Source organism: Pygoscelis adeliae, unplaced genomic scaffold (assembly GCF_000699105.1).
Source record: "Pygoscelis adeliae isolate BGI_AS28 unplaced genomic scaffold, ASM69910v1 Scaffold100, whole genome shotgun sequence".
In the NCBI taxonomy this organism is placed as follows: Eukaryota; Metazoa; Chordata; class Aves; order Sphenisciformes; family Spheniscidae; genus Pygoscelis; species Pygoscelis adeliae.
The window spans coordinates 977,304-993,792 of record NW_008824034.1 but is presented as its reverse complement, the minus strand read 5'-3'; the positions used below and the strand labels follow the sequence as shown (position 1 = coordinate 993,792).

Sequence of the window (16,489 nt, the reverse complement as noted above, 5' to 3'; positions counted from 1 at the left end):
GTCTGCGATCCGTGCCCCGGCTGCCACCTTGAAGGGCCACAGCGGCTTTCCTCTGAATAGAACATTTAATGTTGTGTTCCCTTTGCATAAGGAAAAGAAAGATTTGCTATGCTAATAGGCGTTTTTATGGTCGCCTTTGGTTCTTTTGACATATTTGAATATTGTCTTGTCTCCTCTTGCCCACTCTTTCTTTTTTCTTTTTTTTTTTAATAGACCCATCATTTTCTAGAATGCCCTTTCTGCTTGTTAATAAAAATGCAGTTTTGTTCAGGTTTTCTACGGTAAGAATTCAGTAGTTATTGAGAATTCTGCAAGAAGAAGTTCAGTCAGATCACATTTTTTTCAGCTGTAATTCAAACTCCAGTTCAAGCGGTTCTCTTTTGCACAATGGCTATGTATTTATGCTGATATATTTCTCTTTAACAGTTAGTGTATTTCAGTTTCTGTACTGCTGTCTGTCTGATGCTCCTATCTTCCTGATAGAAGCCCTATAAATGGGTGTAGAACTATTTTTAGTCTTGGTAATTTCTGTCCGTTTTAACTGTTATTAATCAGTATCTGCTAAAAAGTATAAATTTGTTCTTGAAACTGCTTTTAGATATTTCTGCAGAACTGCTTTCATTATCCCTTCATTGCTACAATCTTACATTGCGATTTTAGTACTTCATATAGCTAAGCGGGAAGATTTGGTTTCCTAAATGAACAATTAGAAACTACAAGATCTTATGGTAGACCAATTTGGAAGGAAAAGCAACCAACGAGGGGGAAAAAATAACTTTTTTTCCAAATACTTATTTTTAATCTAATACCTTAACAAAGAGCAGTAGGATATACTTTAATCTACTCTTTGTTTATCGTGAAATAAATCACCGCATAACAGAGAAGACAACAGTGAAGTATTCTCTAAGAAAGCAAGTTTTCATGTGATGGATTTGTTGATTAAGCTTTTATTTGGATATTTTTCATTTTCCTAAGTATTACATTTTGCTATCTACTTGATTGCTTTGCAGTTTTCTTTGAGGCCCTTTAAAGAACACCCAACTACTTCTTTCCATAGAAAACTTGGCACCTACAGCATTGGCCAAGAAGGGCAAAGGAATAAGTTAATGATTGTTCTGTACCTCCTCTGACCTTGCCCTTTGTAACCAGTAGCAAAAGGAAAGAATTCTGATGAGGGTTGTTGTTTAGTTGTGGGGTTTTTTTGACTGCTCCCACTGATACGAAGCAGACTTGCATTTGTTATCAGAACAGTAAGAAAATGTGTGTTCATACCTTGGTTTTTGAAGTATGAAGATGGATTTCATTTCAGGCCTCTGTGCACCTGTGATAATGCTTACGCGTCTGTTGCTATCCTCCCAGAGTGGGCGACACAGCTGCAGGGAGCTGAAGAGTTTCAGAAAATCCAATTTATAATCAGATGCAGAATTTCCTAGGAGAGGGAGGAGAAGGCTGGATCGTTGGATCTTACTCTGTCTGCTGTTATAGTCTTTCTCCTTTTTGCTGCCCTCTAGTTTTTAATTCCAGGATTTTGTTTTGTCTTCTTTGGATCTTCTGGAGTCTCCCCGGTCTTATGTCCCTTGCTAGTTTCAGTAAAACATCTGAATTTCAGACTTTCCCTGACCTCAGACTCTTTCAACTTTAGAATATATTTTAATTTGGATTTCTTGGCCAAAGGATAGAATTTTAAAACATTGGGGGGTTGTGTTTTGTTGTGGTTTTTTTTTTAAATCATAGTTTTGGAGTTGTGCCTTCGTAAACTATGCTGAAGGTTATGTGAAAAGGAAAATTCTTAACCTTTGTTTTTTCTATCAACAGGAATGTAAATATTGGAATTTGTTCTAAAGACTGGTGGAAAATAGAGATGAAAACAGTATCTGCTTTGATTAATCTATTACTAAACTTGGTCTGATTGGATACTAATTTCTTAGGGAAAAACTATTGTAAGTACCTTTTGCATTTTTTTGTTTCAGGAGTTAATAACGTACAGTCCTTTGCTGCTTTTTATTTTTCATAGCATGTGGTCTGTCTTGTGGAGTTCTAATCCAAAATATTCGGAACATGATGATTGAAAGTCAGGCTCCAGAAATAGCAAGACTTTTGAACGTGAAAAAAAGTAGCTGTGCATGAAGGTTGAAAGTATGTTAAGACTGAAGAAGGCATGCTGCAAAGCTTGAATTGAATGTCACTCCTATCATATAAAATGTAAAATGAAGCTGCACATATCTTGCAGTTCGTTCTCCTTCCCCTTCTATGTTTCAGAGAGTTTCTTATTAAATAGAAAGGCAAGCAGAGTATTTTCAACAGGTGCAACTTTCATATTTCACTTTTGGTATAATATTATAATTAGAATTAATCCCCAAGCCATCCCAATTTCCTGACAAACTTAAAATAAAAATATAGAGGATAATTCAAGAGAGATTTCCGAGTTTACAAGATGATGAGTTGTGTGTGTATATACGTACATATGTGTGTGTGTGTACGTAAAAATATATATACAAATTCACCTCATTCTTTAATGGCAAAACATTTACACTAGTGATACCAGAAAGTATCATGATGCTGTTTCTGCATCAGGCTGCAGTTAAATGAATGTGAGTAATGAACTAAGCAGCACTGGCGTGGTCGGGAGTATTAGTTGGGTGGAAGTGAACACCCTCGCCAGTGGGTGAGGCAGGAGGCGACGGGCTCTCTGTACTTGTGTGGTTTTACAACTTCTTTCTTTAAAATCCAGAAGATTGAGCAGTTTTGCTGTGGCATTAATCATGTTGCTGTAGCTAAAGTTCCATATCGTTATGTCTCCTTGAAGAAAGATGCCCTCTTTTTCCATCTTTTTCTTCAATTGTAAGTTTAAATGATTTGTAGAAGGATGTAATGCTAACAGCTGGAGCACAGCTCATACTCAGGAAAGGAGATGCATCCCAGGGCACTGCAGGTTTTGCTAGGCATTTTTTACTATTGGCTATTCTACTTAATATACCCCCGTTGACTGGATAATTTTTTGTTTCTTAACCAAAAGAGCAGTAACTCAACTTCTAGGGGTTACGTTTCTATGATGATACACTATAATCACAGATTTAAACTTTTATTTATTTATCTATTTTTATTTAGCTCTTCTGCTTCATAGTTGACAAAAGTAGCTTGTCATTTCTACTTTTAGGAGGGTAGGAACTGCATAGCTTGCATAGCCCCCAAAACATATTGGTAGACTTCCATGGATGGAAGTGTGCTTTGAATTGTATTAAATACAACTTCCAAGCTGTCCCTATTAGAGGTAGAAGTTCTGGAAGTTTAGCCTCAATTTCTTGAGGAAGAACTTGAAGCTAAATCAAACTCCTGTTAGTAAAACAGCAGTTAATGAATTAAACGTTCTAAAGTTAAAACATAAAAATTACATAAAACGTAGATCTCATATCACTTGAATTGTACATCTGAAATATAAGTGTATAATACAAAAATGAAGAATCTTTTGAAAAATTGATTTTTTTCCCCTCCCCTCTATATGGTAGTGTTGTAGTACTGAATTTGAAATGTATTTTCACAGTGAGTTGTGTTGAGAAGCCTTTTATAAGAGGGGGAACAATAGAATAATTAAGCAAATGAAGATATTGGTAGGGGATATGGAAACAGGATGGAAAAACTAACAGGCTGATTTTCCAAAGTGTTTTGGGGGAAAAAAAAGCCAGAAATGTAAAAGTTATTCTTGCCCTATAATTTGCCTGAAAGAATACTTACAGAATCTCGATAAGCTTGAATGGTACAATTGAAGCGACCTTGTAATTAAAAATTGATAGCTAAATCATACACAGACTTCTGTATGATTTACAGGAGTACAGTGGCTTTCATGAAACATATTTCATTGTATTCCTGCTTATGCCGTGAATAAAACATTCCTCTTACTGGAATTGCCAGAGAAATTTGAGACCGTCAGGATTGCTCCTTACTTTTTTATAGTTTTGTTTTGGTGGGGGGTTATTTAAAATCTTGTGCTCTTGGTGTTGGCTCTCCTGTTCTCTACTTTTACCTTTAGTCTCTCTTTCCATCCATCTCTTTCTCAGTGTGCTTGAGGTTTGGGGTTTGGTAGGGCTTTTTCTGTGGGGGTTTTTTGTTGGTTTTTTTGGGGGGGTTGCCCTCCCCCCCCCTTATTTTTAGGTACAGTCACCTGTAGGCAGTCCATTTCCGCGGCAGCAGCTGTCAACTAAACCTTTGCTTTAGATAAGTTTTCCTGTGTCTAAATTAAAAATGCCAACATCTCTTTCACAGTTCGCTTTGTACTAAACACTTAGGAAGGTGCAGTAGAGCTAAAATGGTTTTCTCCAGAGCTTTAGTCCTCCTTCCTCTTCCTTGGTCGCTTTGGATAATACTGATTTATACATTCATTGATGGCTCTAATTGATTATGTCTTATGTTTGACTTTTGACATCTCTGTAGGACCATGTACTTAGGCTACAGCATGCCAGTTTTTTCTATAGCGGCTGGTATTTACTCCTTCCTTCTCATACATAGAGCTAAAGATCTTCTGAAGACATTTATCTTGCAAGTTAACAAAATCAGTTTATTTTTTTCTATGCCTTTGGCAGATGCAAATTTGTCCCACTCTTATCTACTGAGAGCACTGCCATGAATTCTTTGTTCTTGGTTATTGCTCTATTCCATACCCATATGACTTCTTCATGAAGAAAAATACAATATGGAAATCATTCTCAAAATGGTATGTTTCTATTGGCCTGTTTATATTTATTTCTAAGATGGTGAGAGTGTAAAAGTCTGACTGGAGTCAAGAATTAGGAGGATCTAATAGCCTACTATAACCTTGAGCAGCTGACTGACTTCCTATGATGATAAACCCTGATGGGAAGCTAAGTAGGATCTGTTTGAAAAACAGACGAATGAAGCTGAGCTGATGGATTTCTGTAAGCTTTGGCGCTGAATCGAAAGGCGTTGTGTAGTTACATACCCTCTTTATAAAATAAAATGAAAAAATATCTCTAAGCAGAATTTTTAAAGAAATGGCTATTGATAATTAGATGTAAATGTGCTAAGATTTGTAAACACAAGAAACAGGACTTATTTAAACAGTGGTTTTAATTGTTATACATATGGTTTCAGTTAGCAGCATGCACCTTCCTTCATCTAATTGCAGCTGAGCAGGCACAAAGTGAAATTCAGTGAAGTGACATACGCATAATCTGTGCGTCAGCTGGTACAGTATGTTCTGTTTGATATTTACTTGGTGCACTACTCTCACATTTCAAAATTCAGTCAACAGTAAACACTAACATTGCTCCCATAGTCAGCATGTCAAGTGGTAGAAGCTCTGTGTTTATGTACCCTTTGGTCAGGAACATGAGGCTGTGCAAGTAGGTTTCTGACTTGGAGGTTACTGCCATGTTTGTCATACGGGAGAATTAAAACTAACTCCTTATAATGCCAATCTGATTTAGGACTAAGGATGACAATAATCGTGTCTAATAAAATATACTTGAAAGAGAAAAGCGGGTTCCATATTTTCCTTTGAAGCATTTCAGATCTAGGTAATGCAATAATGTCATATTTTTGCATAAAGTCATACCTGTTAATATTTTTAAAGCTGAGTTGAACGTGTTTGGCTGGCAAAACCACAGTGTGCAATTTTGCCTTTTGAATAAGTCAGCATTTTTGCTATAAATTCTTGTCTTTAGTTTTTTATTCTGAAATGTAATCAATAGACTATATAAATTGGTACTTAAGCTTGAAAAGGGAGGTGTCTTGTGACAAATACCTTTAGATGTTTAAAAGCAGGATTAAACTTGGCTCAGCTTCTGGAGGTCTTTCAGACTAAAATAGGCTTTGTTTACTTACTGCATATGTAAGAAGATATTTAATGCTTCAGTAATAGTTAAAAAAATCTCCTGGGTTTTATAAGTGAAGATGAACTTTAACATTTCTGGACCTTTTACTCTTAATTCATGTGTGATTAGATCTATGCAGAAAGGCTTAATTAACTTCCGCATACATAAAGTATACTCTCTGAACTTGGGTTTGCTGCTGGTATGTATTGTGAAGTCTTGCGTACATGTCTTAGTTGGCTGCTTTTTATTAATTTATGTTTCTTAGCCATAAACCATTAAAAAGCTTACCTTCAGTTATTTTCCTTCTGCAGTTAATGTTTGTCTGAGTGGTGTTATGGTGCAGGATATTGTTCTAAATCATTACTCCAACTAACTGGAGTAAGGCAACCGTTAAAATACTTGTGTAGAAATACTATTCCTAAGCTACTTTGAATTTTACACTTTGAACGGTTGCTTTTAACAGTTGTTGGAAATAGAAATAATTGAACTTGATGTTGCATTTATAGTAGTACTAATGTTGTATTTAAGCAGTACTTACACGAGCGAAGAGTTTGCCTCAATGCTTGATAAAGATGCTAATGTCTTTTTCTTTTAGATAAAATTATACTGAAATGTAAACCAACTATGTTTAGAGGGGCTGTTGTAAGGAAGGGGCTTCATAATGTGGATGGAGTGTTGTTAAAGCTAGCAGATACCTGTGAGGGATTTGTCCTGCTTCTGTCATTGCAGTATTTAGACGTGGTTTTGAGAGGCTTCTAGAATGATGGTTGGATCTCTCTGCTCCAAAAGATCAAGATGAAATAATGTGGTTGATATAATTTGAAACAGTTACTTCATATTAAAGAATTAATCTGTGGTGATTGGACCTTTTGTCAGTACTTACTGCTGTTTTGATATGTGCTTTTTGCACTGTTTTGACTGTGAGGATCGAGATAGATTGCTTACCTCCAGAGAATACAAATGTGGCAGATATTTTGATGATCGCCATGTTGAGGGCGTAATTTTTTTTATTCACCGTGTTAACAGAAGGAGTATTGAAGTATCCATAGCACTGTAGAAAAAACTGTTTGACAGAATAAAACCGCTAATCTCAATGTTCTGAGTGATGAATGCATTATGTATAGGGTTTTTTTGTTTTATCCTAATGCTTATTTCCAATTATATTTTCCCTCAATTGTTAGAACTTCCAGTACAGTACATAGAGATTTTTTTTTTCTGCTTCAGATTCTGCTGTTAGGTCTGGCTGAAAGGCATTATCCTGTGATTTCCGTTGCAGTTGAGAGTGGTACAGATACTGAATTTTAGGTAGTTCTGTTAGGGTTTTTTTGCCTAGCATTCACAGTTAATTAAAAGTAATCAGTAAAACCGAAAAAGAACATCTCAGTTAATTGAATATCATCTCCATCCTGATTTCTAATATTCCAGTTTAGTCTTTGATCCTCTTCCTTCCCTCTTTGTGTCTTTGCTGAAGTGTTTTCCTTCTCAGTTCCTTAGTGTCATTAAAACACACACACACCTTTCCGGGAAACGCCAAGAGGATCAACAGAGTACGTGGAGTAAAACTAATACAAACTGATTTAAATAATAGTTTAAAACTCATGCTGTTATTTCCGCTGGGAAAGTCTGTCACATATGAGGTGTACCACCTACGTGATATTTTGAGTTCTGCAGCCTGTATTTTTAAAGGTGAAAAGTTATTTTGGGAGAAGAGGAGAAAATGCACATTAAACAATTACATGTTTATAGGCATTCTGAAAATGAATCCTGCTTTAAAAGAAGTGGGGTCTTTGGAATGAAATTACCTAAAAACTAGATGTTTGCCAATTGCATGAAATACAAATTTTCAGAATTTTCAGCTTATTTACTAAAAAAACCCGTTATGAGGTTTCTTAAATTTTCTGATGTTGGAGGGGGAGATTTTTAGTAAAAGAGTCCAGAGAAGTACTGCAAGACCCAGGCTTGCTTATGCAGCGTAAGTATGATTTGAAGATCATCCCTGTCAGAGGGCATTGGAGAATCTGGGCCTTACTTAAGATACAATATTTGTTCAAATTGCTTTGGTAAAATATCTTCTTTAGCTTATGAAAAATAATGACTTACTGTAAGCAGTGCATTCATGTTCTAATGAAGGGGTTTTTTATATATATATATGCGCACCTGGTATATGCTAATCTATTTTTTTATTCTTTATGCATATGATACTGCTGTATCGCACTTCTTTCTTTTTAAGAATGGCAGATTTTAAGATGAGTTCTGATAACAGAGCAGTTAAGTGGTGTTTAGAACATGTAGGTAGTTTACGAGAAGTGGGGACATAATTCTGTCTCTCGACTGTTTTTTAACTTCATATATCATAGTCATCATTGTAGTATGTGGTCACCCCATATGGCATAAGGACCAAAAAAGCACAAACCAAGGGTTATCTTTGTGTCTCCAGTAAATTTTTGAGATCTGTCAGGCTTGAACCTTGGTCTGTCTTCACCCCTGATTTCACTAAGGACAGGGAGAATGAATTACAGAGAATGGCTGTGTAGATCGTCTTCGATTTGCCGCAGTTATTTTGTATGCAACAGATGAAAGAGGGATGTAGAAGGTCTATTCTGATTTTAAAATAAATATAAAACAAAAAAAGTTAATATTTAAAAATTTAAATAGGATGAGTTTTCTTCACTGTTTCTGAACTTACTTCTATATAACTAAAATAGAAATGAAGATACTGCTATTCATACATTGAAAGCATATGCATTTGTTTTGTTTTTTCAATGTACGTCTTCAAAAGGAGTCTCTGAAGGATGTGAGGTAGGCTTTGTTTGCCACCTTGTAGAAATTCTTTTAGGCATGCAGATAAGAAAATTAGTTTGCAGCTAATGGTATTTGAGTAATACAAATTATTCTATGAATGCAGTGTAGTAGTAATGATGATAGACCCATAAGATCACTTGAGGTCTTTACAGAAACAGTCCTAGAGAATTTAAAATAAGATCTTAAAAGGAAATAAACACGAACTTTTAAACTTTTGTAATAAAAATTGATTGTTTTTAATATACATATGTATATTGAAAAAATACACGTATTGTGACAGCTTTCATATTACTACATGTAACTACTGATTTTTTTTTTTGCCCTTCAAAGTCAAAACAAGCATGTAGGTCAGATTTGTAGGTCAGCCAATGTAATTTATTCAGAAGCTATTTTCGAATTTGCTAAACTAAAACAGAAAACCACAGTATAATTTCTAATGTCATTAAATTAGTCACAAACTGACTTACAGAATAAATTAAAGCTGGTGCTCAGAAGTAGCCTTGCATCTGTGATTACATGAAGCAAGCATGCTGGGTCTCTAACGTCATGTTTTCTCAAGCTGCTTGTAGGTTAATTATCTTTGTCATCTTGGCAAAGGATGCAGCGATCCTGCAATGCATAGTCATTTTAATTTTCCCCTCCCCCTTCTGAACTTTAAAAAAAGGTTTTGTCCTTCCTGTAGAAGCTAAACCTGGTATTATATAAGCAATTATTGTAATTGTAACATCTGCATTGACCTTACAGAAAGTATAATCAATATTAACGCAGGTGTTGAGGAAGCTAAATTTTTGCCTGATGGCCTACCCTACAAAGGTGAGGACCGGAAATAGATACATTTCAGGATTCATATAGAAAATGAAGGAGGACACCTGTTCAAATGAAGACATATTCTGTTCTTCCTTATATGCATTTCTTTTCGCTAATTGCTGAATTGTTATTGCTTTGTGCTAAGAAGTCCATTTGGGCAGTCTCATAATAATTTAATTTACCACTTAATAAAGGAGTAAGTTTGTGATGTGTATCAGCAGTAGCCTTTGTTTTACCCAAGACTTTCTAAGTCCATAATATCACTGCACTTGTCAGGACAAGAGATAAACTTTTACTGTGCTTGACTTCATCGATCTTGGGATGAAGTCAATGACTGTGTCAGTTTGTGGTTCTTGCACAGGACCTGTGGGAACCAAGTTGCTTTCTTTCATCCTTGGGAAAGAAGGGCCTTGGCTGAGTGCTCTTAGCAGCCTTCTAGCGCAGAAGGGCACGGGGCAGGACTAGCAGTCGGTACTCACCCTGGAAAAGTGTAGGCTGGAATAGGAATGTGGGACAGGTGGTAAGGAGAATGACATTCCTTCAGGGAGGGAAGGGAGGAAAAGCTGAGGTGATGGCAGAAGTGCAGGAACTTTTGATAGAGAGTGGGATGGGAAAGTGGAAGCAGTATGCTGGGCATGAATGCTAGTGCTGGGTAGTCCAAGACGCTGATCCTAAAAGCATAGCACTTTGGTAAAATGCCCCAGTGAAACATCTGACAGTTTATTTAACGAGATATTTTGCTAAAAGGAAAACTGAGATGTATGTCTTTACAATATAACACAAGCCCAAAGGCTTTTTTCTTTTTGATGATGGTTTTACCAGTTGATGCCCATCTGTAATGGGCACAGTGGTCATGGCCTTAGTACGGGGAAAAATAAAGACAGTTGTGTTTCAGAACTGGGCTGTAAAATCTTGCAAATGTGGTCTGGCTTAGATCAGTATTTTAAATTCAGTAACAGTATTTCAGGTTCAGAAGCCTTTTGGCAGGGTTTTGCCCAGAGCTTTTGTTAAATATGTTGTTGATTTCATTCGTGCAATGTTTCTTTGTTTGTTAAGAAGTAGAACATGCTTTTAAAGCTGTAAATGTATAAACCTGTGTGTTTTGCAGGTAAATTTTTATTGACCTGTAAAACCTCATGATCTTCCTAACTTTCTTTATGGATTTTTTTGTTTGTTCGTTTGTAATGTTCTGGTGTTTGCCTCTGCATGGCAGGGGGGGCAGGCAAGGGTGAGATGGGAGGGAAGAGGAAGAGGCATTATTTTAATACATAAAGAACGGCTAGCTTAATTTAGCCAGTTTCCAGGCTTGCGTATGGGTATGATGAATTTTTCTGTCTGTGAAATTAAATATTTATTCTTTATTTAGGAAATCTGAAAGGAGAGCTCTACCTATGAAGAGATGACGTGTAATGGCCCAGATAACTCGGAAGCTTGTGCCACTCCAGACACTGACCGTGACCAGGAATGGGCACAGGAACACTACCGACTAGGAACTTTTGTAGCATTTCCACTTGGCTGTCCGGTTTCGGCATCAGTACTAGCACAAGCTGGCTTTGTTTATACTGGAGAAGGTGACAAAGTGAAGTGCTTCAGTTGCCATACAACTACTGAAGGATGGGCACCTGGGGATTCTGCAGTTGAGAGACACAGAAAGCTTTCCCCGAATTGCAAATTTATTACTGAATCTACTTTTCTGGAAAATAACATACATCCTCTCGCCCAGAACTACCAGCATGGAACTGAAAATGGTTCCAGCAATTCAGCCCTCCCATGTACTCTGGATGACCCATCTGATGCAGAGGCAGATTACCTTGTGAGAACTAGGCAGGTTGTGGATATGTCAGATAATTTTTATCCTAAAAACCCTGCTATGTGCAGTGAAGAGTCAAGATTAAAGTCTTTCCACAACTGGCCCCTCAATGGGCAGTTGACACCAAAGGAATTAGCTAATGCTGGATTCTATTATACAGGTGTCGGTGATCAAGTGGCATGTTTTTGTTGTGGTGGAAAATTGAAAAAGTGGGAACCCAGTGACAGAGCTTGGTCAGAACACAAGAGGCATTTTCCCAAATGCTTTTTTGTCCTGGGACGGGATGTTGGAAATGTCCCAAGTGAATCTATTCGTGATGAGCTTGGGAGAAGTGGTGTGAACAATGCACAGCATCCACGGAATCCATCTATGGCAAAATATGGAAGACGTTTACAAACATTTTTAACTTGGATATATCCTGTTGACAAAGAGCAGCTTGCCGAAGCTGGGTTCTATAGCATAGGTAAGCCAGACCTTAAAATGGCTAATATCTTTTACAAAGAAGTTTTATATGAGTGTCTTGTTACGAAAAAAATAAGCTTTTTTTTTATTCTAATGTGGAATGATTTGCCAGAACTTCTTTACTCTGTAAACTATTTTTCATAGTTCCTGTAGATATAGAACACATAGATATAAAACTATATACATTATATCAAGTATTTTTAATAGCAAAGTATAAAGTTGGTCATAAATTCATTTTTAGCATTAAAACATCAAAATGTGTTTTCCTTGCCTGCTAAAACCCTCATAATAGATCTTTCACAATGACAATTAGTGAAGTTAATATTTTTTTTTAAAATGAAGTGCTGTCCTCCAGGTATCTACCTTGGGTCTAAGGAGTTGGCTTGTGGCCTGTACAGGAGCCTATGAACAAGACAATCCAGGTTGTGTGCCGTTTTATTTAGTTAACGTGTTTGCATTATCATAGCATTCAGACACCCAAAACTAGCAAATACCATTACTATCTACTGTAAAAGCTTTATGAAGACAATGACTCCAGTGGAAGAGCTTTTACTTTTACACATGTAGTGTATGGCTTGGATAAGTCTCCAACGTCTTTGTGCATTGGTTTCCCAGTTAGATTGAATTGCACAGTGCCGTTAAAAGCTCTTTGAAATTCTTCACTGAGAGATGCTGTATGAGTGCAAAGTGTTCCTATTTTTAGGTCACAAAGAAAAGGGGATTATCCAGGATAATTTCTTGCTCTCATCTTAATTGGCTTCTCTCTTAGTAGCTCTCGGAAGAACTTTTTAACCTGATTCCATTTGTTTTACTTGTGGCCATAAATAAAACCTTTGGTATATTCGTGTGTGGGTGATATATAGGCAATATTTGTACCCAGTGGAACTGTTTTTATTGATTTCTTCTTGGATTCCTGCAAGTACCTAGCCTCTCACAGCCAAGTGAGATCTGTATTGTGGAGGTACGCTAAATGGGCACCAGCTTATCAGACCCGATGGCTGTTCAAGTGACTTCTGTGAAAACTGTTTCCTGTGGCCTGAGAATGATTTAGCTCTGTAGGAAAAATCTATCCATACCTCCTCTCATTTCAATAAACACAGTATCCAAGCAGTTTCTGGCGCAGCCTTTGATTACAGTAGCCATAGTGCTAGAACAGAGAGAATGCAATTTCTCCTGACATCTCCTCAGTTATGCTACTGCTGTATAGAGCCCATTAATCTTAATGGTGAAATGGAGGACCAAAAAGGCATGTAAACATCCTTCATTCTTTGTGGGAGACTACTTCATGGCTTGTTTACCAGTGGATTGAGCTATTTGATAATAGATTATTTTTAGCTTTTGCTTTTTATCTGTATACTTACTTGCTAAAATAAAATTCAGGAATATTTCATGTGACTCTTATTTTGTATTTTTTAAGCTCAGGTTTCTCCCGAACATTTGTTTCAAATTGTATGTATTATGTCCTCCTTGAAAATGGAGTTCTCTTCAGTTACATTTGCTAATCAATAAAATAAACATTTTTTTTTTCTTAATAATGTAAGATTTTAGTTGAAAACTTATTGTTATGCCTACTAGAAGTATGTAACTTTATTCTCGTGTGTTTCCTTAGGTAATGGTGATCATGTTGTGTGTTTCCACTGTGGTGGGGGATTGCAAGAATGGAAGGAAAATGAAGACCCATGGGATCAACATGCCAAATGGTTTCCTGGGTAAGGTATTTTTTACTGTTTTCTTGTTGCATGTCTGAGTCTTATTTACAGTATATTATGTTTTAATGACAGACCATACTAATAAAGGTTTCAGAACGTTGACTATGGCTTAACATTGTTTAGATTTAGGAAAATAACTTAATTTTTCTTCAGTTGCCTTCCTCTACTTCCTTCTCCTTCATTTTTGTCATGTAGGCACCAAAGGAATATCAGTTATCTTCCATGGTTTATATTTTTCCTTTTCAATACGTAGAAAATACTTTAAGGAACTTTTTGCACGGGGTCCTTATTTTTGTTGTTCGTCTGCTCTACCTTCTGTAGTCCTGCTGTTATATGTATAATCATCAACATATGCTTTAATGTTATATTGGTGGCCTCAAAAGAGGACATCAACCTAATGTCTTCTTTGAGAGGTAGGAGGGAGTTCTTCTAAAGTGGGCAGGAAAGAGAACTAAATCTCAACAGCTTGAGGGCACAACTAACTCGTTAGGGGTGATCAGTCTGAAAGGTTGCCCTGAAATTGTACCTTCTGAATAACTTTACTTTTAAGTCAGTGTTGTTTGTATGTCAGCTTGTTTGTAGGAATTATTAAAGGGAAGAGAAGATTTCTGTGTCTGGACTTAACTGATTGTTTTTTTCCTCATTATCCAAGTGCTATGTTCTAATTGTTACTTTAATAGCTTCATACCTGCCAAAGTTTGTAACTTATGTCAGGATACAAAATGACTAAACTCCTGTCACGGTGTAAACAAACCTGAAGAAGTCAGTAGTGCTATTGAATTCAAAACGTACTTGTGCATAATTTTAAAGGATTGAGGATTCCAGACCCAGAAATAGTTTTTAGAAAGACTGCCAATTTTATCTAAAATCTGTCTTGAGGAAAGGAAGAATAGTATATGACTCACTGTACTTGGACAGCTTTTATCCACCTGTAAGAAACGAAGGCTTAGTAACTTGTGTAATATTGATGAAATCAATGTCTTTTATGCGTTAGCTGCCAAATGTTGTCTTCTGTGGTGAAAGGCTCTCTGGAAGCTGGAAGTTAATATTTATGTGTTAGCTGATCTTTTTTTCAATAGTGGTACAGGCAGCTTTTAATTATTAGTCTCTGCCACTTGAAAGAGATGCCATTCCAAGTTTTTGGCTTGGTGCAGTGAATGGTTAAGATGCGTTTTGCGACATTTCACTCCTCCTTATAAGGGTTTGATTTGGTTTTAGGTTGTTTACATTATGTCAGATTTGATTGCTTCCTCTCAGATCATTAACTGTCTTATATGGAGTTTTTATTTGCACATCAACTTCAGTGGCAGTGTATCAGTCTCACAGCATGCTGTCTATGTCCATGAACAGGACACCATGAAGGTGAAGTAGCGGCTGAAGCTAGACAACTATTGTTGAGGAGTTACGGCATTTCCTAAATCTTCTGGTAGGGAAAAACTCTGCCCAGTGGTAGGACTGGTTGGAAAATAGTGAAAGAAAGCATGTAAGGCACCTGTCTGACCAGTGACTGCTTTTCTTTGATTACAAAAGACTAGAAGAACCAACATTTTAACATAACGCTTGTTTTTCATTGGAGTCTTTTACTTTTATAAACCTGTGGCATCAGCTGTCGTGGCCAACAACTCTTTAGTTTTCCATTTCACCAAAAATGTGAAAAAGATAAATACTGCTGAAGTGATTAAGATGTTTTTAGAAATGTATAAATGACCTTACTGATCTAAACATTTAGAGATTTCAAAAGCAAGCATTCTGTATGATGTAGGAAATGTATCGAAGCTTTCCAAAGTTATGTAGTCAATTTTTGTTTGCTGCTTATGCAGTTTTTTTTATAACTAAATATTTTCATTTATAGGTGCAGATTTGTGAGAAAGGAAAAGGGGCTAGAATTTATAAATAATGTTCACTTAAGAGATGGATATAGGGATTCAACAGTAAGTGTCTTGCTTATTAATCAAATACTATTTTGTTAAAATAAAAAACAATCTTGTCATAGTTTTCACATGAAGTTACACTTCTAATTATCTGCTTCTTGCATTGGCAGAAAGTGAAAGACATCAAAGTATGTTTTGGTTCTGTCATTCGGGGTTTATAGATCTCACAGTTCTCCTTAGTTGGGTTATGGATCACAGGTAGGGTACCTTGTATATGTTGTATATTTGGTACTGAACAAGTGCTTTTTTTTTTTTTTTAATAGTCTGGGAACCTAAGGTTTCCAATGAATAATTTCCTTATTCAAGTGTAGTAGACAATTTTTCTTTTCTTGTTGGTAAAGCACTGTTAAACTTGTATGCAGTCACTAAAAAGTAAAACCGATGTTATTTTAGAATTCTTCCATAGACTAAGAATCATGTACATATGATTATAGCAAGATGGGTTAAAATGAAAATTTAAAACAATATGAAAGACATAACAAAACACTGATCCCTTTGCAATTGTTCAGAGCAGATTTAATAGTTTTAGTCAATAAAATAACTGAGATCAAATAGCTATTTTCTGTCCTGTAACTGCATAGGTTTCCTTCTACCTTCTCCAGAATTGTAATTTTGTCTGTTTGTGTTTCACTTTTAGACAGAAGCTGCTGAAGGGACAATACTTCCTAAAGGTATCTGTTTAGAAAAAAACTCAAAACAAACACTAAACACCCCCCCCCCCCCCCCCCCCCTTTTGGAATATCCATATTTGCATGTATAGTAAAGGAAATGGTTAATTTTAAAAATAACCCTATTATATTTTTAAATAAAGCATGACAGGCAAATTATTGGATGATACTCTTTCGTTGCTTCATTGCTTCTAAACAACTGCAGAATGAATTTTATTTCTCTTAGGGGAAATCTAATCATGGTTGGGTAAATATTGTAAAGATTGTAAACCATGAAAGAAGTATGTGTAGGATGCAGTCTTATTTTTATAGCTCGTAAGTATGCATCAAGTATTGAATTATAGTGCTGTGGGATGAATGTTAAAGAATACTGAAATGAAACAATAATTGTTGCTTTTCATGAGGCAGGAAGAGTTGGTCTGTTAAATGGCAAGGACTAGGAAGCTGAGAAAGCTTAAATAGCTTGTTATGT

The 16,489-nt window shown here is 36.2% G+C and overlaps 1 protein-coding gene across 7 annotated transcripts in view; it reads left to right on the top strand.

Moving 5' to 3' along the window:
* The first annotated feature begins 1,731 nt into the window (after window positions 1-1,731).
* The window catches only part of XIAP (X-linked inhibitor of apoptosis), an 18,577-nt gene continuing 3,819 nt past the window's right edge, over window positions 1,732-16,489 (top strand). For 2 of the 7 annotated variants that reach the window (XM_009330807.1, XM_009330756.1), the window contains exons 1-5: window positions 5,859-6,027; window positions 10,804-11,710; window positions 13,319-13,418; window positions 15,271-15,349; window positions 15,987-16,020. In XM_009330807.1, coding sequence (XP_009329082.1) covers window positions 10,837-11,710; window positions 13,319-13,418; window positions 15,271-15,349; window positions 15,987-16,020 — 1,087 coding nt within the window. In that variant the 5' untranslated portion in view covers window positions 5,859-6,027; window positions 10,804-10,836. The other 5 variants (XM_009330764.1, XM_009330772.1, XM_009330780.1 and 2 more) reach the window with 5 other exon arrangements.